The sequence below is a fragment of the Thamnophis elegans genome, chromosome 3 (genome assembly GCF_009769535.1).
Source record: "Thamnophis elegans isolate rThaEle1 chromosome 3, rThaEle1.pri, whole genome shotgun sequence".
Taxonomy (NCBI): domain Eukaryota; kingdom Metazoa; phylum Chordata; class Lepidosauria; order Squamata; family Colubridae; genus Thamnophis; species Thamnophis elegans.
Genome location: NC_045543.1, coordinates 36747294 through 36769784, shown reverse-complemented (window position 1 = coordinate 36769784; position 22491 = coordinate 36747294). Strand labels below are relative to the sequence as shown.

The 22491-nt window shown below is 40.6% G+C and overlaps 1 protein-coding gene across 1 annotated transcript in view; it reads right to left on the bottom strand.

Annotated features, from left to right (window-relative positions):
• Positions 1-22491, bottom strand: part of RIMKLB (ribosomal modification protein rimK like family member B) — a 52743-nt gene that overhangs the window by 16402 nt on the left and 13850 nt on the right. Inside the window, 2 exon segments of the mRNA XM_032213477.1 lie at positions 709-795; positions 16215-16445. Of these exon segments, the coding sequence (XP_032069368.1) occupies positions 709-795; positions 16215-16445 (318 nt within the window).

The following is a 22491-nucleotide window of genomic DNA, read 5'->3' as shown; positions in this document are numbered from 1 at the left end:
TCATACCCTCCTTATGATGTTCTTTGACCATAATATAACTTGTTTGATTCCTATCTGTTAATAAGTTCTGTTTTATTTTGGAGGAGAGCCATCTTTTACTCATTTTATAAAATGACATTCAAAAATACAGTATATTACTAATACAGTAGGGCAGAGTGAGGAGTTGAAAAATATCTGAGAAGAAGGCAATTATAAACCACTTCTGTGGTTTTCCACGAAAAACCCTACATGAATACATCCATGGTTACTAAAAGTTATGTTCAACTCATGGGCATTTTCAAGAAGAATGTTTCACTAATTTATATGCAGAATCAAACAGCCCCAAAAGTTTCTCAAACTTGACAATTTAAAAAAAAACATATTTAAATTGAACTGTTGGGCCCAAGTTTATCAATGAATTATGTTTTGTGGTAGTTGAAAGAAAAAAAAATGTAAAATTTTATTATTACATCATTAAAGATGCAATATAGTAGTGTAGCTATATGACTTGTATAATTAGACAAAAATGTATCTAATGTTGATAAATGAATACAAATAAGTTAGGAAATGTAGATACAGCATATTCAATGTATTCTGAAAGCAGGTTGTTAATATGTCATTTTAACAACTTTTGTATTTATGATTAAGAGCACTTTTGCAGCTAAACATTTTCGAAAAAACAGCTCTCATTTAACACTATGACAATCATATACAGACTCTCACACCCACCTCTATGACCTCGTGTGTTCTTCACGACCATAGGGAACTCCAACACTTCTGCTTCATCAATCATTTTGGCAAAGTTTTCATGACCCCCTAGAAAAAAAATAGCCAAAGCTGTAAAAAGGGATACACACAAATGTGAGTTTTGGATATTTTCTTGTGGTTACAATGCAAAATGCTGTGATTCTAGACCAGTGGTGTCAAACTGGCGGCCTGCAGGCCGGATAAGTCAAGTACAGGTCACATCCATCCAAGTTCCATGAAGGGAAAAAAACATCATGATACGTCATGTGACAGCAACGTGACGCAGCTGAAGCCCGTGTTCTAGACAGAAAAAAGCATATTACTCTTGAATATTCTCAGGTTACTTTCTAATATTTTCAAAAGTTTATATTAAGGGGTAAACAGGGGTGAAATCTACACATGAATTATGGCATACTTTTAATTGTGTCCTGGATAAAAATAATTTCCTATAAATATAAAATTAGTAAAGGTAAAGGTCCCCCTCGCACATATGTTCTAGTCGTTCCCAACTCTAGGGGGCAGTGCTCATCTCCGTTTCAAAGCCAAAGAGCCAGCGCTGTCCAAAGTCATCTCCATGGTCATGTGGCTGGCATGAATAAGTGCTGAATGCACATGGAATGCTGTTACCTTCCTACCAAAGTTGGTTCCTATTTTTCTACTTGCATTTTTGTGTTTTCGAAATGCTAGGTTGGCAGAAGCTGGGACAAGTAACAGGAGCTCACTCCGTTACATGGCGCTAGGAATTCAAACCACCAAACTGCCAACCTTTCTGATCAACAAGCTCAGCATCTTAGCCACTGAGCCGCCGTGTCCCTGTAAATATAAAATTAGCTTACATTATATTGGTACAAGATATAGCTTTTCCACTTGCAATTTAGCTCTGCCTAAGAACAGAGCTAAAATGAGTGTAGGACCATTAGAAGATGATACATTATTAACATTTCAAAATCCCGTAGTTATTATAGATATATTTACATCTGAATGAATTTGGGAAATGTAGTGGATTACAAATAAATTGGGAAAAATCAGGAGTGATGTTATATAACCATAGTAAAGAAGAAGTGGATGTATTGAAAGGAAAATATAAATTAAAATTAGTAGATAGTATTAAATATTTAGGTATTGACATCCCCCAAAATATTCAAGAGTTAAAGAAAATAAATTATGAAAAGTTAAAGAAGATGTAAAAGATAAAATACATAAATATAGGAAAGTAAAATTATCATGGTTTGGAAGAATTGCAATGATAAAAATTACTAAATTTACTAAAATTAACTTTTTGTTTTGGATGATCCCAATTAAATTTTTGGATCAAGAATTAAAGCAAATACAGAGGTTGCTGGAGGTGCATTGTAATGGAGGTAAGAGAGCTAGAATATGTAAAGCATTATCGTATGAACCATTAAAAAAAGGTCAGCTGGGTCTTCCAAATGTTAGAAATTATTGGGTAGTTAATCAATTAAAGGTGGTCCTAGATATTATAGCATCACCTAGAGATTTAATATGGAGGAATATAGTTGAAAGAATTAAGAAGAATAGAAACATATTGATTTAAAAATGATATCTAAAAAATTGCTAAGAGGATTCAAAATACCTTTTTAAACTTTTTAATAGAACTATAGAATAAACGGAGATACTGGTTAATGCCAGGAATTTCTCCTTTAACACTGGTGGTGGAAATAGAGAAATTCCCTAAGATTGACTTGAAAGAATTGATTAGCAAATTAAAAGAAAATCAGAGACATAAATGGGAAGACTGGAAGAACAAGAGAAAGAATATAATACAACTAAAGAATGTTTTATTGGATATTAAATTAATTAGTTGAATTTAATACAATTAGAGAAATGGATAAAAATGGAAGAAAGATTTGAAAAGAAAGATAGACAGCTAACAAAATTGATTTGAAATGATTATAAAAGAATGTGAAGTGAGTGAAGAATATATAGGTAAAGGAAGAATTGGGAAAATATATAGAATATTAACTGAATTTAAAGATCAGGCAAAAGGTCTAAAATTAATTTGTGAGTCAGATTTAGGAGAAATAATGATACTGATTGGAAAAATATTTGGAATAGAATATAAGAGTATGTAGAGCTAAGGAAAATGGATATAAAATGATATGGAGGTGGAATCTAACACTACGTAAATTAAATCAAATAGATGTTAAATATAAAATATATGTTGGAGGTGTGAGAAAAAGGTTGGAACATATGAACATATGTTGTGGAATTGTGATAGTGCATAGTAAATTTTAAAAGAGATGATTAAAGTAACAATTATAATGAAATATGGGGGATTTTATAAAATCAATGTTGGTGGAAGGCAAAGGGAATAAACCTACTCAAGAATATATGTTGTTTTGGAGGGGATAAGGGCACAATTGGAATATATTGTATATATTTTAGTTGATATAGAAGAAGAAATATGTAATAAAAATAGTCTGCCGGGGGTGTATGCACTGTAATATTTGTATTTGTTTTGTATTTGAATTTATACGTTTGTATTATTTGTATTAAAAAAGAAAAAAGAAACCTGAGGTGTGCTCTCCCCTGAGGCCAACTCCTTCCCCTGTTCCTGAGCCATTTATGGTGGAAGGTGAACAATATTTTGAAATTAAGGAAATCTTGGACTCCCGTACACATACTCCCGTGATGTGGAAAGATTTTCTAGCTACCCAAAACAATGGGTTAATCCCCACCATATTAGAACTCTAAATTAATCAAATGGTTTCATAACCAATATCCTAATAAACCTAAATGAGACATAACAAAGTTTCCTTCTTTTGGGAGGGCAGCATGCCAGGTCCCCTGCTGGGACGCTGCCATTCTAATGCAGCAGGAGGATATTGAGGTTGCATTCTCTGCATGCTTTCCTTTTTGCTTGTATCCGTGTAGGATTTAGGGAGGGGGGCTATCCTGAAAACAGATGGGCTTCCTCCCCGCTGGTCCTAGCCTGACACCAAGGTCGCTACGCCCTGTAGTTCCCTGGCATGAAGCCGCACTCAGGGAACTATCTTCAGGCAAGAAATCATGATGCCGAGAAGCTGTGATAGTTTGACAATCGGTACTGATCTGGTCCGCTTGCACAAACGAATTCTGTTCTTGAGATTGCGTAGATGGTCTGGCGAGAGGAACACCTGGCAAGATATCGAGTCTATGATGGTGCCGAGGTGTTTGAATTCAACAAATTCCAGTGTCAAACCGAACCTGACCGTGTCCTAACCCAGGCATCAGTAGTGTAGCATCCCACTGGTTAGCGAAAAAACGTAACCTGCCTCCAATGGGGAACTGATCCTGAGAGGGATTATGAGCTGCGGTAGTATCAGTTACCGCCCCTCCCCCCGAAAGGGACGTTTAGATTGGTTCCCCCTCTGCTGTCGATACTGTGGCTGCCTAGGTAACTGAAAGAATCCCCCCTGTAGGCAAAAACCCGAGGGAGAGTACTCCGATTGCCAGGAGGGGCCCCCATATTCCTGGGCACGAAAGGGCTGCCTTCTAAGGTAGGGTGCTGGGTGTGAGAACCCCCTCCTGGGGTTGGAGGGAAGAATTTTGCGTTTATCCTTACCCTCAATCAATAGGGGAGTGAGAGAATCCCCAAATAGGGTGCCCCCCGCATATGGTTCAGGTGCCAGGCGCCACTTATGTTTGACATGTTTGTCACTGTCGCAGCCACAACAGTCTGTGCGAGGCCACCAATGATGCCATTGCTCTGGAGGCGAACTGAGTAGCGCTCAAAGTGATGTCTGAAGTAAATTGTACAGCAACTACTTTATTCAAAATGGGCTCTTGAATCACCGGCCAGAATCTGCTCTTGCAGCTGTTGTAGCCAGCAAAGGCTCGAGCGGGAGAAAAAGGACATCGCCGTCGAGACCCATACTGCCCAGGCAGCTGCCTGGTGGTCCTGTTGGAGGACCTGGTCCGCCCGCCTGTCCTCTGGCTTGAGGATGTCCTCTTGCGCCCCTGGCATCATGGTGTTAGTATACAAAGCGGCAATAGGGGGATCGATAGTGGGCCACAACAGTGACTTGTCGAGAGGCTCGGCGACATTGTAAAAATGCCTGTTATTGGCTGGTCCAGATGTAGGAGTAGACCATTGTCGGCGAATTGTGTCCACAAACAATTGTGCAGCCAGGATGACATCAGCTTCCATCTTATGCTCAGTGAACCACACACTTGTTGACTGAGCCTGCTGAGTGGGCTCCTTTGCCCCTTGATCCCCAACCAAAAAAGAGGCCTTGGCCTTGCACAATAGGGGGGTAAACAAATTGGACGGAAAGGGGCTGGTGTAGGTGGGCTTGTCGGGAGCGGGTCCCTCCTCCTCTGATAGGTAGGCCTCCCTGATCTCCCCCTCTGAAGCCGGAGAGACGCAGCGGTCAGACTCAGGTGGTGGAGGCTAGGCATAACCACCACCACCCGTGTGGGAAGGTGTCCGAGGAGCTACCACCTGTTGGCCTGCAGCCTTCTCCTTCAATCCTGCCACGATGCCGTTTTATAGCCTCCGCTACAATGTCTTGGAACCCTGATGTCATCACTGGCACAGCGGAAGGGGGGGGTACATGGTTTGAAGGGTGTCACAGTCCCCTCTGGACGAAGGCAGCTGCGGTAGGGGTGAAGGTGGCTTCTGCACTGTGACCTTGCCAACGAGTGTCTGAACTGCCCCACAGTCCTGACATATTGATGGGCAATATAGGGTCGAATGGGCCTTGACACGTTTGCAGTTGAAGTGGAAGTGAAACTGGGTGGCTAGGGGCCCGTGGCTCCTTATCTGGGTGGTGGGCAGGAAGCCCTGCGGTCTCAGAGTGCTTGCTCTTGGATGAGGCCTTATGGGGTTTTTTGGTCTTTGACCCCTTACTGCCAGAGGAATAGCCCTTGCTGGAACCAGTGGTCCCTGGGAGACAGCCAGCCTGGAGGGGGATAGGGCAGCCTGGGCCACTGCAAGGAGCCCTTGTCAGCCTCCATTGCGCTCCTGCCAGCCTCTGGGTTTCCCAGATCAACCACGCTGCTGTTGGCCATATGGTAAGCAGAGAGGCTCAAGACAAAATGACTGCCACGGTGTGGCTCCACCTACCTTCTAAAATGGTGTTTGCGCTCCCATTGGGCCTGTCAGTGCTGCAGGTCGCACTGCCGCTCTCGCACTTCGGCGCCTGGCTGCCTGTTATTTTAGGAGCCTCCTCGTGGCTCCACAGCCGCCTGCCTTGCCCAGTGCTTCCGTGCCTTATCCAAAGCCTCGCTGAGGCAGGAAGCAGAGGCGTGTCCGATTGGTGCTGCCCTGCTGCCACGCAGCAAAATGGCTTCTTCTCCAACTCAGGAGGTTGCTAGGGCCCAGGAGATAATTTCCTCAGTTCGCAGCAGCAGATTGTTTGTCATTGGGGTGAATTGAGCAGCGTGGGGAAAGAATTAGCTCCCAGCCAGAGCAAGGGAAAACTTCGTGCGTGCCTGCAATTAGCAGCCTTGCGGCAGTCAGGCTTCAGAGCCCTGAATCTGGCAGTACTCACAGTCAATGAAAGCAGAAATTTTGAATTAAGCAGGTTCGTAGCAATATATATCAGAGATGGAAAGGATAACACGACCGTCCCAGAGTGGACTGAGTCAGAAACTGGGTGGTACCGTCATGGAGGCGGGTCATATAGGGGTTAATTAATTAGTAATCGGACTCAGTCCAATCAGAGCAAGAACAGTGTCAACCCATGCATGGATGTATCTCCACCCTTACTGAGAACTAACAAAAAGCCTTGAATGCTATAGTGGCAGTGTTTACAAGTTGGAAGAATGCCGCAACAGGAAAAAGAAATTTTAACATTGCAAATGATTATGTTTGAAATTCAAAAAATATTAGTAGTAACAAAGAAAAATTGAGAAGATTGAGAATATAGAACACGAAACAGAAAAGTTTGATGGAAAAATTGAGGATATTTATCAATGAAGAAAGTTAAGGACAAAGTTCTAAAAATTTAAGAAAAAAATTAGCAAAGAGATAAGAAAATTGTGGATACTGACAGAAACTGAGCGTGGTTGGAAATGGCAAGAGCGGAATATGGAAAGGGGAGATAGATAGACTGGAACTCTACCCCAGATTTCAAAGTATAGAAGAAAAGAGAAAAATTGGAGGTAAGGAGAGAAATCTTGATAGAAGCACCAGTGATTACCAAAGGCAAGCTGATGGAAGAGCAGATGGAGGGTTTCAAGTTTCATAAGATACGAAATGAACTACAAGTTGCGAAGAGAAGTCCATACAAATAAACCAAATACAATACAACACTTACCAAGAAAGTAATCAAAATACAAACGCTACAAATGGCAAGAGAAATAAGACTGCACTATTACTGTAAAGATACAAGTCTCTTAACCAAGCATCCAAGCTCAAAGCTCCTCTGAAAAATGTCCATGTTGAGTCAAATACTGTCCGATCTTCAGGAGAAAGAAAGGGAAAGAACTCATGTTTTCGTTATCTCTTAATTTCATAATCTTTAGATGGGTGTTATTTTTTTTGCAATTTTTTTTATTTTCATTAAACAACACAAAAAAGAATCATCTTACATTACATCTTGTAGAAAGTGTGCCAATTGGTTACAAATAACTTTCGTGAATCTCTTCCATAGTCATTGCTTATATTCATATCAGATATCAAAAATGCTTTATGAATCTTACTGTCAACATGGCATAATTCTCATTTGACAAGTTGTTTTAATGTCCTTTTGCCTAAAATAACCATAGGTAAAAAACACAACCACCTGATGGCATTTCATAATTAGTAGCAAAAATCAATCCACATAACTTTAAGCCTTATAACATATTCTAAATAAGATTAGTAACAAAGTGTCTAAGTCTTTTTTTTCAAGTCACTGTTTACATATTTGTGGTCCAAGTTCCTTTTGGTAAGTATGTGCGTCTGTGCGTATGTGCGTATGTTGCGTTATATATATATTATATATATATAATATATAATATATACATATATATATCATATATATATATATTATATACAGATATAGTATATATATCTATAATATATATACTATCATTATATATATATATATAGATTATATATATAGCTATATAAGAAGATTATTCTTTACAATCCCCGGGATGCCCAAATAGGCGGGAGATCAACTACTTCCATTCTCCTTTCCTTCGGCTCGTCACAAGAGTACCATCCAGCGAACCCAATATGTTTTACTGTTGCCTTTTTGTTACATTTTTGTTGTATTGTGCGGAGAAATAATAAGGGGTATATATATCCCTTATCATTATCATTCCATTATTTATTGTTATAGTAATGTTGGTTAGCAGAAAATCCTTTAATGTTTATATCCAATTTCTTCTCATCAAGCCAACCCATATGTGTACTTTATTGCCATTATCAATTATTATTTAACATAACAATCTAAAAGTTACTAAATTATACTTACTATTTATAAAACGTAGTTAATTTTTTGATATCAACTTTCATATATCCAGTAACATTACACCTTTATAACACATTCAAAATAAAGATTAATTAACAAAATTTCTAAGCCTTTTTTCCAAGTCACTATTTGCAATTTATATTCACATTCCTTATGTTAAACCAGTACATATGTATATCATTAACTATATCTCTTATCATTTCATTATTATCATTAATATTTATTAACAAAATCATTTACTATTTATATCCAACTTCCTCACATCAGCCAACAACAAATATGTACCTTGTTGCCATTATCAATTATTTATTTAACATAGCAATCTAAAATTAATAAATTACTACTTAGTAATCACCAGACTTAGCTACTTTGTATTATCAACTTTCATATATCAACCTGTTTCCTTCCAATAGGCATATAGTCTTATTTCTTTGCCATTTGTGGAATTAATCTTCTGTTTATTTCCTTAGTAAGGTTTTATGGACATCTCTCCACACCTTGTTACTTGTGCATCTCTCTGGGTAACTTGGCGCCCTCCATTTGCTACTTTAATTAATTATCTTGATTGTCATCATGCTTCTGGTAAGGTTTCTCTCCTTAAAACCATCATTTTTTCCCTTTTTTCTTCTTCTGTGCCTTTGGGGTGGAGCTCCAGTCCATCAATTCCCTTTTCCATACTCCCATATTTTCACTTTCAACCACATTCATTCCACAAATCAAATAATCAGTTTTCTTATTTTTGTATTCATTTTTCTCTTCAATTTTTGGTGCTCCATCTCCATCATTTTTTTCTAGTAAAACAGTAACCTTCTTCTCAATTCTCCCAGTTACCTCCAGCAAATTTGAATTTCATCCCAAATATTTTGCAAAATTAAAGTTTCCTCTTCTGAAAATTGATCCATATTCCAAATTGTAAATTGCTGCCACTCTAGCTTTCCAGACTTTTTTAATATTTAACTTAAACGCAAGATCATTTGTAATCTTCACAAGAAAGAGATTCTGTTTTTTCTCTCTCCCAGTGCCGATAAAGCTCTCAAAGGACACCTGTGTAAAACACTTCGTGCCCTTGGCTTCTTATCACTTGTTATTTACGGAACTTTGAAGTAGAGAAACAGTAAGATCAAAGGAGAAACAGGAGAAATGCGTAGTTTCAGAAACTCTAGCCTCCAGCCTCCGAGCGGCAGTATTGCTTCCTTTCACTCTCTAATGTTGTCTCAGGCTTAAGGGAAACAAAGTTCTTAAATGGAATTTAATAACAAATAGTAGAACTTTTGTTAAATAGAGAAAGGAAATTTTAATCCTTAAATTGAAAAAGTAAAGCAACAAAAATAAAAGAAGAAAAATTGGTCCGTTCGCTTTAAAAAGAGGAGAAAAAAAGTTGCAAGCACTTCAATCCGCAAAGTATAATTACTAAAAAGAAAATATATATATATACTATCCAAAACAATCCCAATGCAGGTTAATTTTGGCCGCTTACTTCTTCTGCTTAAGCCTTTAATTATCTTAAAAAGAGAAATTTTGGGGGGAAGTCTTTTTCAAAACAGAAAGGATTCCTCCACCAAATGGACGCACTTTCTCTTTCCGCTTCCTTCCATTCCGGAGCTGTCCCAACCTTCATCAGCCTAGGCTGCCTTTTGTCGCCAGCTGAAAACCTTCTCTTTGATCGATCAGGGATTTTGCGGGGTTCCTGAGATCAGCAAGAACGTAGTCCTTCCTGTTCACCATCTCTTCGGGATGGTTTAGGTCCGATTGGACCACCCAGCAGCAAAAGTATAGGCGGAAGTCTAGGAACATCAAGACCGCATGTCCGTTCCATCGTGATTTTGGCTCCTCCTCTCCGGGTGTTATATTTTAAAAATCCATTCTCTGTGATGACCCGGAAGAGGCGGAAATTCAATGTTTGTCATCCCATTCTGGCTAACTCTGCTCCCAACACTTCAGGTTTCAACAAACTACAACTAGAAGATGGGGTGGACTTTATGAAGTGGCTGGACAGGTCTAACTCTATTGTAACAGGGTTAGTGATGCATTTAATCAGGAAAGGTCCAACAACCTGGGTCCCAACTTCTTAGAAGTTGGTAATGACTGTAGATAGTGTGTGGGACAGGTAACTTTGATCCCCCATGTTAAACTTCTTTGGCTCAATTCTTTTCTTGTCCCTTTGACATTTATAAGCCTCTCTAGTAGCAGTAAGTGGCTTTACCGTACAACTGTTTGTAACTGGCTATCCAGTCTTTCAGTGAGGAGATCACTGGATCCTTGGTAAGTACTCGGCATAGGCTTGAAGTCCTCACTGGCTGCAATTCGGAAAAGGGTTAAATTAGTACTACGATAAACAGACTGGTTTAAGCCACTTCTGCAAACTGTAAAAGGTCTGTCCAGTTGTTTTGTTGATAGTTGAAGGACCTATGGTACTGTTCACTCGTTCACATCACCTATTCATTTCCAGATGATGACTAGAACTAAGTCCCTGATCAGTACCTAATCAATTCAAAAAGGCCCGCCAGAGCCTTTTTCAATTCAGAGGTAAATTGAACCCCTCTATCTGATATATGATACATTGGGTGCTCCATGTAGCCAGTAGATGTGATGTAAAACAGCTTAGTGAGTCCCTGCACCGTGGCTATTCTTTGGCATGGGGCAAAGTGCACTTGTTTTGAAAATAGGTCTGTCACCACCCAGATACTGTATTCCCCATGCTTTTGGGAGTTATATTGATAAAGTCCATAGTCATCTCTCTCCAGAGGGCTGACGGCTCCGCCACAATCTGAAGCAGTCCCTGTGCTTTACCCTTTCTCGCTCTTAACAGATGCACACATAGGCAACTGGACACTGTCAACCCTGGAGCCACCTTTGAACATCTTCAGAGTTGCCACAGTAAGGCTGGCTGGAGCTGTGGGAAAGGGAGGGGGGAGTAGAGATAGCTGGGGTAATATGTAGCCAAAATAACATTCTTTCTTCTGGGAACCAAGGGCACTCTCACCAGCCCCTGGAAGGGCATAGATGGGAGGCATCTGGGATGGAGAGACTTGATTGGGGTATGTGATGGTTGAGTGGCGATGGGGGGTGGGGGGGAGAGAGAGATCTTTGGATTTTGAACTGGGTGGGGAAATCCCAGGGGACTTCAGATTTGAGTTTTCACCAGGTATGACATATGACATGCCTAATAAATCTATACATTGATGAACCCTGCCTTGGAGTTTTGATTTCCTATGGGCTGTTACTGGAACCCTGACAGACACAGAGCTTTCAATATCTTTTTTAAAGGAGGGCCACCAGAATTGTCATTTTATCAGATGCAATGTCTTTACAAATTCAAAATGTCCTGCCACTTTCGAATCATGGCATGTCTTCATAATCAGGAGCCTTTGGCTAGTTGGCACATACAGTTTTGCTCCCACCCAAGCCAGTGGCAGGGGCTCAGTGGCTAAGACACTGAGTTTGTCGATCAGAAGTTTCGGCAGTTCAGCGATCTGAATCCCTAGTGCCACGTAACGGAGTGAGTTCCCGTTACTTGTCCCAGCTTCTGTCAACCTAGCAGTTCAAAAGCGTGTAAAAATGCAAATAGAAAAATAGGGACCACCTTAGGTGGGAAGATACCAGCGTTCCGTGTGCCTTTGGTGTTTAGTTATCTCGACCACATGACCACAGAGACGTCTTCGGGCAGTGCTGGCTCTTCAGCTTTGAAACGGAGATGAACACTGCGCCCTAGAGTTGGGAATGACTAGCACATGTGTACGAGGGGTAGCTTTACTAATACCTTTATCTTTAAGCCAGTTCATCCTGAATGGAGCAGATATTACCATGGTTACAGTACCATTCATCATCTGTTAGCGCTGTTTTTTAGGGCAAAGGCCTCATCGCTGCTGGTACCTTTCTTTCTCCTGTGCTCTGGTGGTTACTTGGGATGCCAGTGACACAATGGGAACACTGGTTAGAATATTTCTGTTTTGGAGCAATTGTATTATGGCATCCATGATAGGGCATCAGCTAGAAAATCCTGAAAGTGTTGCACTCAACATGCTTGTTTAGGGGAAAGATTATGGGAAGTTTTCAACGCTTCCAGGTTTTCATGATCAGTCCATACCTGGAAAGGGAGTTTGCTCCCTTCTAAAAAGTGTTTCTAGGAAAGGAGTGTCCATCTTACAGCATAAGCCTCCTTCTCCCATATAGTCCAATGCTCCTCAGGTTCCAACAGTTTCTTCCCAATTCAAACCTCCCCCTCTTTCAAGTCCACCGGCAGCCAATACAATGCTGTCTAAGTGTTTTGAGAACTCCGAGGAGTTAGCTTGAAGGCAGTGTATCCCCAGGATGCAGTAATGGTGTCAGGCTAGAACCTGCTGGAAGGAAGGCCATCTGTCTTCAGGATAGCCCCACCTCCCTAAATGCCATGTGGTTACAGTAAAAGCGAAAGCATGCAGAGAATGCAATCCCAATAGCCTCCTCCCCCCTCCTCCAACAGAATGGCAGACACCTAGCAGAGGACCTCTCAAGAACTTTAAATGTTCTCACTGTCAAGAAATTTCTGCTTAGTTTATTGGATTTCTTTTTAAGGAGCTTCACATGCTTCTGATCCTACTCTCAGGTACTTTGACAGTCCTCTGTGACAGTCATTCAATTACTTGAAAACAGGTATTCCCCCCCCCCCCAATCCTTCTCTTTGCTATGCTAGACCAGAAGTGTCAAAATCAATTTCACTGAGGGCCACATCAGGGTTGTGTTTGGACTTGGCGGGATGGGGTGAGCATGGCCAGCTCAATGTCACTCGTGTCGGGGCACCTGTTGTGGCCTGAGCTCTCTTCCAGTGAAATTGGAAGTCTTACTATTTCCAGGGTAGCTCTGCAGGCCACATCTAAGCACCCCATGGGCCAGATCAGGCTCCTGGGCCTTGATTTTGACACCTCTGGGCTAGACATATTCGGTTCCCTTAACCGTTCATTTCATGAATTAGCTTTGTAGCTCTTCTCTGAACTCTTTCTATGGTTTTAACATCTTTTTTGTATCTTATGGCTAGAATTGGATGCAGTATTCCAAGTGTGGCCTCACTAGTGCAGTATAAAATGGTGGTATCATTTCTCATGATTTTGATGCTATCTCGCTGTTGATGCAGCCTTGGTCGTTTTTTGCAGCTGCAACCCACTGCTGGCTCATACTAAATCCCTCTCAGTTATATATAACGCATATAATATTGCTCTTCAACAATTCCATCATTCTGTATCACAAGCACATCATTAGGGAAAAAATGCTTACTGTGTTAAAGAACAAACTTCTAGATTGCTATCTACTATTGTGTCACTTGAGTTTATAGATGTACAGTTTTTTCAGCTGTTAACGTAAAATTGGAGATATTACACTTGATCTTAGTCAAAAGGCTGGGAAATTATATGGGAGAAGAGATAGCACTTTTTTCACGGGCAACAACGGAAAATAGGAAGACAATAAGTTGATATGGGTTAAGCTGACTGGCTAAAGGAGAAGGAATGAGAAGGCTAGAAAAGCATTTCCAGCAGAACATGGCTCCTTCCTTGTAGCTTATCTTTTGGTCTGCTATAGATCTCAGTTTTATACTTGGAATGCTTTCTAAGTCAGAAGAAACTTCCCTGGGAAAGGGGAAGCTCTGGAAATCAACCCTTCTGCAACCCTGGATAGCTGGACACTCTCAGAGTGCTTCTTCAAGAAGAAGTAATCCGATGATTCTCTGGCTGGGGGCGGGGTAACCAAGAAGCAAGTTCACTCTGGAAGAACCAGCTGTTTAAAACAGACAATAAAGTGTGCCACCAGTTCTTAGACGCTATCTTTTTGCATATTTACTTTTCCTGTCAAAAGAGGCTTCCTCTGACTGCAGACTGCTTTTTCCTTTTTGTTGAACTATCATCATTTTGAAGCTCTGTAACTTTAAGATGGCAAGGAGGGGAGGAGTTGGTGTATCCGAGGCAAAATAAAAAAGCTGGAAATCACTGTGGAAACTACTCTTGAAATTTTGGATTTAAATATTTTAGAGGACTTTATATCTTTAATTGACTCTGCTGAATTTTTTTTAAAGAAGGACTGTTTAAATCATGTTTTGATATTGATATGAGGAGGGGAAGAAACAGTTCCGATTTTATTTGCTTTTGACTGGACTAGTTGTGTGAGGCAGAGATTAAGTTCTTTTTTGCAGCTTATAATACAGTGGTGTTGTTTTACCACAAGAGGGAGCCAAAAGCCTGTAATATTGGTAATCCTTTTTAACTCTTCAGTAGCATCATATAACCCATTGATTTCATGTTATAAATTTACAAGTCTAAAACTCAACTTTAAAATCTAAGCTCTAGTTACACTGTGATGGCATGGCTACATGTTAGATGATGGAGAAAATTGGGGGGGGGGGGGAGAGAAAAGAAGAAAAGAAGGTGGTAACTGGAGAACCAAGATGGATTATAGGCAGCACTGGTTGCTAAAGCCTTGTTAGTTCCAGAAGAAATTAGGGTCAAGACAAGAAATAGAAGCAGATGAAACCAGAAAATTGCCAAAGTAGGAATGGAGAGGGGACAAAAAGAGGTATATCTTCCTCATGTGATGGCTATCATGAGGCTAGAGAAAACTACATCTTACCAGTATATGAGAGACTGCTAGCCAATATAAATGAACAGAGCATAGAATAACAAATTTGGAAGGGACTTTGGAGGTCTTCTAATCCAACCCTATGCATATTTAATGCTATTCCTTGGATTTAAATGGAGAGGGAATATATGTACACCAGGGATGTGCAGTCAGGGGAGGCAGGGCCTCACCACTGTCATCATGAAAAGAAAAAAATGTAAAAGGAAAAAGGCTGAGGTAGTTGCTGCCAGAGTCACAGTGGATGACTCTGCTTAGTGCTTAACTGTGTAAAAAAGCCACTAAAAAAGTGCCCTCTACAGGGGGCGGCAGGAGAATGAGGTGCCTCATTTAGTCTGACTTTATGATCACTCGAGCAGAGCTAAGCAAGGGTTAAAAGCCGAAAAATTCCTTATGTAGATGAGGCACATGATTCTCTTGCCTCCTGTAGGGGGCGTTTTTTAGAGGCTCTGGAAGCAGCTAGCTCAGTCTGATCTCAAAGCTCATGCCTTTTTCCTTTTACATTTTTTTTTCTTTTCATGATGGCAGGCAAGAGCAGAGTTGAAATCCTCTCTGAAACAGCTGGAAAAGGTGTGTGTGGGGGAGGGGAGAGGAATTCAAAAAGTTTGAATGCATGCAGAGCCACATTGCCTTTTCAAACCCCCCCCCCCCACACACACACAGAGCTGGATAAAAGTATATAAGCCCAGCTTCACTGATTACAAGTTTGAAAAGGCAACATGGCTCCACCTGCAATCAAAGGCTCGGATCGGAAGGCAGCAGGGGAATGGGGGGGGGGGCGGTATGGCAGAGTAGCTGCTTTCAACCCATTGGAAAATATATCCAATCCAACGTCTGTGTTTGTGTTTGTTTGAGAGTGAGTGAGTGAGTGAGAGAGGGATCCAACTTCTCTGTGTGCGTGTGTCTGAGAGAGAGTGAATTGAGGGGGAGAGGGAGGAAGAAGGGGGAGGGAGAAGAAAAAGAATGAAGTAAAACTTATTTCACAAAGGAGAAAAAATGCTGTCGCTTTAAATCGGAACTGAGCTTGCCTGGCTATGAAATTCTGGGAGTTGAAGTGCACAAGTCTAAAAAAATTTGAAACACCTGTGTCAGTGCCTCACCAGCCATAAACCTCACAGCACGTCACTGATGTACACAAAACTTATTTCACAAAGGAGAAAAAATGCTATCGCTTTAAATCAGAACTGAGCATGCCTGGCTATGAAATTCTGGGAGTTGAAGTCCACAAGTCTAAAAAAATTTGAAACACCTGTGTCAGTGCCTCACCAGCCATAAACCTCACCGCACGTCACTGATCTACACATACACACAAACACATGACAAACTCTCAGTTGCAGGAAGCTGCTTGTGCTAAAACTAAATTACTAGGGATCTGTATGTTGGATTATTTCCTGTCAACACAAAATCTGATGATGCACTTAATATTAGTTTCAGTTAATATTTCACAAGTGCGTAATAATTGTAGAGTTTTTCTTGGCTTACCATAAGAAAAGGTGTCTGGAAGAGGCACACCGTGACCAGCCAATTCTTGGAATGTCCAGAACTTGTTGACACAATTAAGTATGGCTTGTGGACGGTTCATTAGCCGGCAGCCCATTTTCTCCAGATGGCGAAGGACTGTAATATCACTATCACTCTGCACCCATGGGGTTGGTACACGAACCACTACTACTTGCGGGTAAGCAGTGATGAGTTCCCCACTGACCCGAAGACCTGCAGAAAAGAGTAACAAAAGATGCAAATTTGATTAAAATCATAGTTAATAAAGAAAAAGCACTATATTTAATATATTAGAATGGTATAACCAGCCCCTTTAACTTTTGGGAAATGACACATAGATGTTACACTATATCATGCCCCATTGCATTAGGTTTTATATGATTTTCACACAAACACCAAAGGTCCTGGTGGTCTGCATAAATAAAAACACTATAAATTATGTACTATGTATACTACAGTATAGATCAGCAGTCCCAATTTTTCTGGCACCAGTTTCAGAAGAAACATTGTCTTTCACAGACCAGGGTGAGTGGTATGGTTTTGTACACAACCTAGATCCCATGCATGCAGCTGAAGCTTTACTTGCTCATCTGCCATTTGCGCAGCCCAGTTCCTAACAGGCCATAGACTAATACTGGTACCAGGGATTGGGGACCCCACAGTATCTACTGCACTTAGTATATAAAGTATACATACACACACACACTATATCCTCTCTCTCTGTGTCTTGAATGAATTAAAACACAAGCCAGTTATACGACACTGGGACTCTTAAAAAAACATAACTTAGAACTGCTCTTGTTTTCTTCCAAGCTCAGAACAACATTTTCAAGTACAGTGTGTTCTTTTCTGAGTCTGGTATCTTTGAAATGGCAATTTTCAATTTTGAACATTTTGAACTTTGAACTATCTATATACTGATATTTGGGGAATTTTCTGTTATTCAGTAGTAAATATTGTATCTGAACATGAGCCCCTGACTTTTTATTACTTCTTTTCCTTTTTAAGAAATTGTATTTTTTTAATTGTGTGTAGTCCTTGGTGCTCTCTGAATTTTACAGTTTGCTTTTATTACTCAACCATATAACATCTTCAGCACTCAACTGAATTTTATTGTATTCTTCAATTGCTGTATTATGGTTAAGGTGGTCATACCCTCCAGGCCTTGTTTTTTTGCCTTTTTAAAGTTTGAATACTAGCTTAATATTTTATACATTCCCCTTAATATGTAGACGATTAAATTAAGGTTATGTGTCAATAGTCTTTCCAATTCCACTGCTTATTTTTGTTTTTACAAAACTCTATGCAAGGTCAAGAACATTTTTTTGTCTTGCACAAAATTAAGTTTAAAACTTCTTATTCACCAGCCTTCTTATAAAAAGTAAAGGGTGAAGAAAGGGGAGTATTTAGCTTTCATTCCTTTCATGCACTTCCATGGACTAACTGAGGGTATGTGAAATAAAGTAGGAAATCCTACTAATGGTAGTGGTGCAAACTTTTTTTTTTTTTTGGAAAAACAACAACAAGGTGAATAGGAAATCTTCAAATTTGAGAAGAATTTGATGTCAGGGTTCCAAGTAACGAAAGAAGACTCCGAGACTTGAGTTTCCTGAAAGTTCCACTTTATTAGAGATATATTGGCACACTGGGAAAACCCAAATCTGAAAGTTTCCAGGTTTTTCCCACCCAAATGAAAGTTCAAGTCCCTGCCCAGCACTCACATGTCCATCACATGGTCTAATCAGGCACTGTCCCAACTGGAGATGCCTCCCAGTCACACCACTCCAGTTGCAGGGCAAGACGTCCTTGACTTTGAGAAAGGAATGTCATTTTGACTATATCTATCACACTCCATATGGATCCCCCTCCCAATTTCCCACAGCATTAAATGTGGCAGGTCTGAAGGCCCAACGCAAAAGATGGTTTCGAGGCCTGACATTTGAGTTATTGGGGGGGGGGGGCAGTGAAGAAAAGATTGAGTGCCAGTGATCTAGTCTGAAGAATAGAGAACATTGCTCCATTAGATCTCATAGGAGGACATGATCTAGATTTTCATTGATTACAGAATATCATGTAGTGGCAGCGTTACCTCTAAGCTGTGCGCATGCGCGGCCGCGCAGGTAACAAAAAAACACCACGCACAAGTTTCAAACTACAGCGCAGTGTTTTTTAATATCTTTAAATGTGACTAAAAATATCCCCCCTCCCTCCCTTCTCTCTGCACCGAAATCTCTCCTCCATCTGGTGATTGGTGAAATCAAGGAAGACTCTGCCCGGAGATAGATGACGCTGCAGAAGGGAGAATTCCCATTGGTCTTCTGGGGCTTTGTTAGTTCCTGGGAAAATGGGATTCGCTGGTTGTAGCCTGCGTTTCTCTGCACATCCGGGGTTTCTCAGGCATTGCCTCATTTGAAGCCCTTCGGGCTCAGCCTTTTTTCTGCGATCCCTTTGCTTTGGGGAGAGAGGGAAGCAGCGTGGGATTGGACTGCCTGAGCCAAAGGGGTCCACGGGATCTTGAGACTTGATTTTTGAGCAGTACCAATCCTCTCCACTCTTTCCTTTTCCTTTCTGTCCTTCTAACTTCCTTTCTTTTTCCTTTCCTTTTCCTTTGCCTTTCCTTCTTTCCATTTCCTTTTCTTTCTCCTTTCCTTTCCTTTTTTTTTTTTTTTTTTTTTTTTTTTTTCCTTTCCCTTTCCCTTTCCTTCTTTCCATTTCTTTCTTTCTCCTTTCCTTTCCCTTTCCTTCTTTTCCATTTCCTTTCTCTTCCCCTTTCATTTCTCCTTTCCTTTCCTTCTTTTTTTCCTTTCCTTTCCTTCTTTCCTTTCCTTTCTTTTTTCCTTTTTCCTTTTCTTTTTCCTTTTCTTTCTCTTTTCCTTTCCTTTCTCCTTTCTTTCCTTTTCCTTTCCTTCTTTTCCATTTCCTTTTCTTTTTTCTTCCTTTCTCTTTTCCTTTCCTTTCTTCTTTCCCATTTCCTTTCCTTTTTCCTTTCTTTTCTTGTTTCCCATTTTCTTTCCTTTCCCTCCCCTTCCCTTCCCTCACTCCCTTCCTGGGGGTCTGAGGGAGAGGGAGGGGACCCTTTTCCTCCCTGCCCCACTCCCAACATCTGCTCTGATGGCAATTATGGCTAAAAAAATTCAGGTGCTCAGGCATGAAAATGTGCCGCTCGAACACTATACTTTTCCGCACACACTGAAAAAAAATTAGAGGGAACATTGTGTAGTGGGACACAAGAAACATGTTTTGACATACTATCCTCCTTTTGGAACACCATACCACTCAAGTTTACATTGGCTCTGACCTTGCCAAAGTCTTGGTTATCGTCCAGATGAGGATTCAAGAAGTTAGTGAAGCCTGCATAGTTTGTTACTGTTGGTGATGGGTTACCCTTGGCTGCCAATTTTTGTTTTTATTTTATGCTGAATAATATAGAGCATGTTATTCTATATTGTTTCTGCATAAAATAAAAATGAAATGTGGCAGACAAGAGTAATCCATCACCCAAAGTAACAAAGGAGAACACCTCCTTCTATGATGGGTCCTTGATAAGGCAAAGGGGCTTGTGTGGGTAAATGAAATTGTGGGTTATGTTATCAGACATGTCCAGAAGGGCCTCCCAAGGCAAACAGGCCATGACAGATTCCCCAGACTAGCACCAATCACATCTGCCAACCCGCATTGGACCAGAGTGGAAGATTATGGCCTATTCCTTCCACATGCCAATACAACCTCAAAAATGACCCACATTCTCGGGAGCCTTAGGGCAGGGGTGTCAAACTCGTGTTGTCACAGCGGCATGTGACATATCGTGACTTTTTCTCCTTCACTAAACCGGGCATGGGCGTGACCAGTGCGTGACACATCCAGCTTGCAGGCTGCAAGTTTGACAGCCTGCCCTAGGGCAACTACACATGGCAGCGGGAAGACCTGCCCAGAGGCAGAGGGTGCTAAAAATTACCAGGTTAAATCAGGCTCCCTTTGGACTTGAAGGTGGAAATACCAGATATCTTAGTGAAGGAAGTATCAAGTGCAATAAGACCAATAAAAAATGGCAAAGCTTCAGGAAATGACTGTTACAGTTGAAATGCTGAAAGCTGGTGGTCAGTTTACACAAGATACTAGCAAAACTATACTTGAGATGCCTCAGAGAAAAAAAAAACCCAATGCATGGAAACATGATAAAGCAATTATTATACACAAGAAAGGGCTCAAGATGGTTTAAAGAACTATTACCCAATAAGCCTACTTTCAGTCATCTAGAAGGCTTTCACCAAGATAATAGCAAAAAGAATATTGAGAACATTAAATGATGTATAGGCAAAGGAACAGGCAGGGTTCAGGAGTAGCTACAGCACAATGGATCACATATAATTGGCAAGCTAAGCATAATTTTTCAGAACAATCTCACCCTATGCCTGAAAAGTTTTCGATTAGTGTGTACTACCAACTGTTAACATATGCCAGTAAAACATGGATATTAATCTCACAATTAATACAAAAACTAAGAGTGATGCAAAGAGCCATGGAAAGATACATACCAGTGGTGGGTACGACCAGTACGCCCCGGTACAAGTATACCGGTGCCTGCCGGGAACACCAGGTACCAGTCCAGTATGATGTTCCAGAGGGCCACCCGCCTTTTGGCACTCCTTACCGGTATTTGAGGTTTTCAGGGCTTCCGTGCACAAAGTGGTACAGAGCCTACGCGATACTCCGCCAAGCAGCTGGAGCGTTGTGGAGGGCCGCAGGCGGAAAGTATACATGTGCACACATTCATGTGGTGGATGCCCATCACAATTCCTCTTCTATCCCCTTATCTAGATCATTTATGAAGATTTGAAGAGTACTGGGTCAAACCAGAACCTTGAGGTATATTCTGTCCATGTAGATCTGCCCAGGGTACGATCTTACCGGTTTAGCAACCAGTTCGCTGAATGTGTGCTTTGTGCACACCTAAAGTGGCCTGATGCGAGCTGCGCGCGCATGCATAGTTCACAGGAAAACAGTTGAGGCAAAGGAATCCACTTGTGTTATCCTTATCAGCTGGGGTAAAAAAACAAGGAAATATAGGTGAGTATAGTCCAGGGGCGGGGCGGACCCACCTGAAGGTCGGAGCGAACCGGTTCGCTCTCAGCTGATTTTTGGAGCTACCGGTTGTGCCGAACTGGGGCCAAACTGATAGAATCCCACCTCTGATCTGGCCCCATTGAGTGCAGATGGTTAGCCAGATGCAATCCATCGGGGGTGATGCTGTTATCCCACATTTTTTCTAAATATTTTGTTACTTTAAAATTCTGTTTTCTGTCTAGTGTCACCTTGGTGAGCTTTATAAATTGAAAAAATTAAATTACGCATTTTTCTCCTGTTTCTGTAAAAGTAAAGATTTATGTTCTTTGAAAAATAAAGCAGAAGATTAACAATGTCTTTTTAAAAAGATATTTTAGAGATAGTCAATATATTGCAGCAGTGCGTTGCTAACAGGGCAATTCTGGAAAGCCCCTTTCCTTGGTATCCTAACAACTGAACATGTCTTAGCAAGGAGGTGATGAGATTTGACAATTTCTTCAAGCACTTAAGCCAGAAGCATACTTCCTAGTTTCTCCAGTTATCAACATATCAACATACATGTCAAAGTTCACTCTATAGTAAGATAAAGGCTATAATTATACACAGCTTATACCGTAATTCTTTTTGCTCTGCCTATCTAGACATTTTTTTTCATATTGATGCTTAAAAAACAAAAAACAAACCAATTCATTCATCGTCCTTTTAATCCTGATTTTTTCAAATGTTACAGAAAGACCATAACTGTAAAGAGCAGAATTTTGCTACAAGATACTTCATTAGCTGGCAAAGCAAGCATTACTGCATTGCTGCTGAGTTGCGCTTAGATGTTTATTGCATAGAGTTGCACTAATTTCAAGGAAAGTTTAACTTAATAAGCCACACCAAATCAAACAAGAATCTTTATAGCTCAACTAGAAGGCTATTATCTTATACATACTAAAGGACAGTTCTAATATGGCATGCAGATAATTTGATACTGTCAATGTGGCTAGTTATCTACCATATGTACAAATGCAAACACAGCATTGCAAGTATGGCAGTTATGTATATAAGGACCTTGTGAGGGTAGAAAGAAAGATCCTGGACCACAGCCTATATTTGACTGAAATGCTTTTTAAGATGTTTTAATATGTTAGCTGAACTACTATGAACAATTGGTTTCCAAAAACCAACAATGCACATATAGACTGGGTGA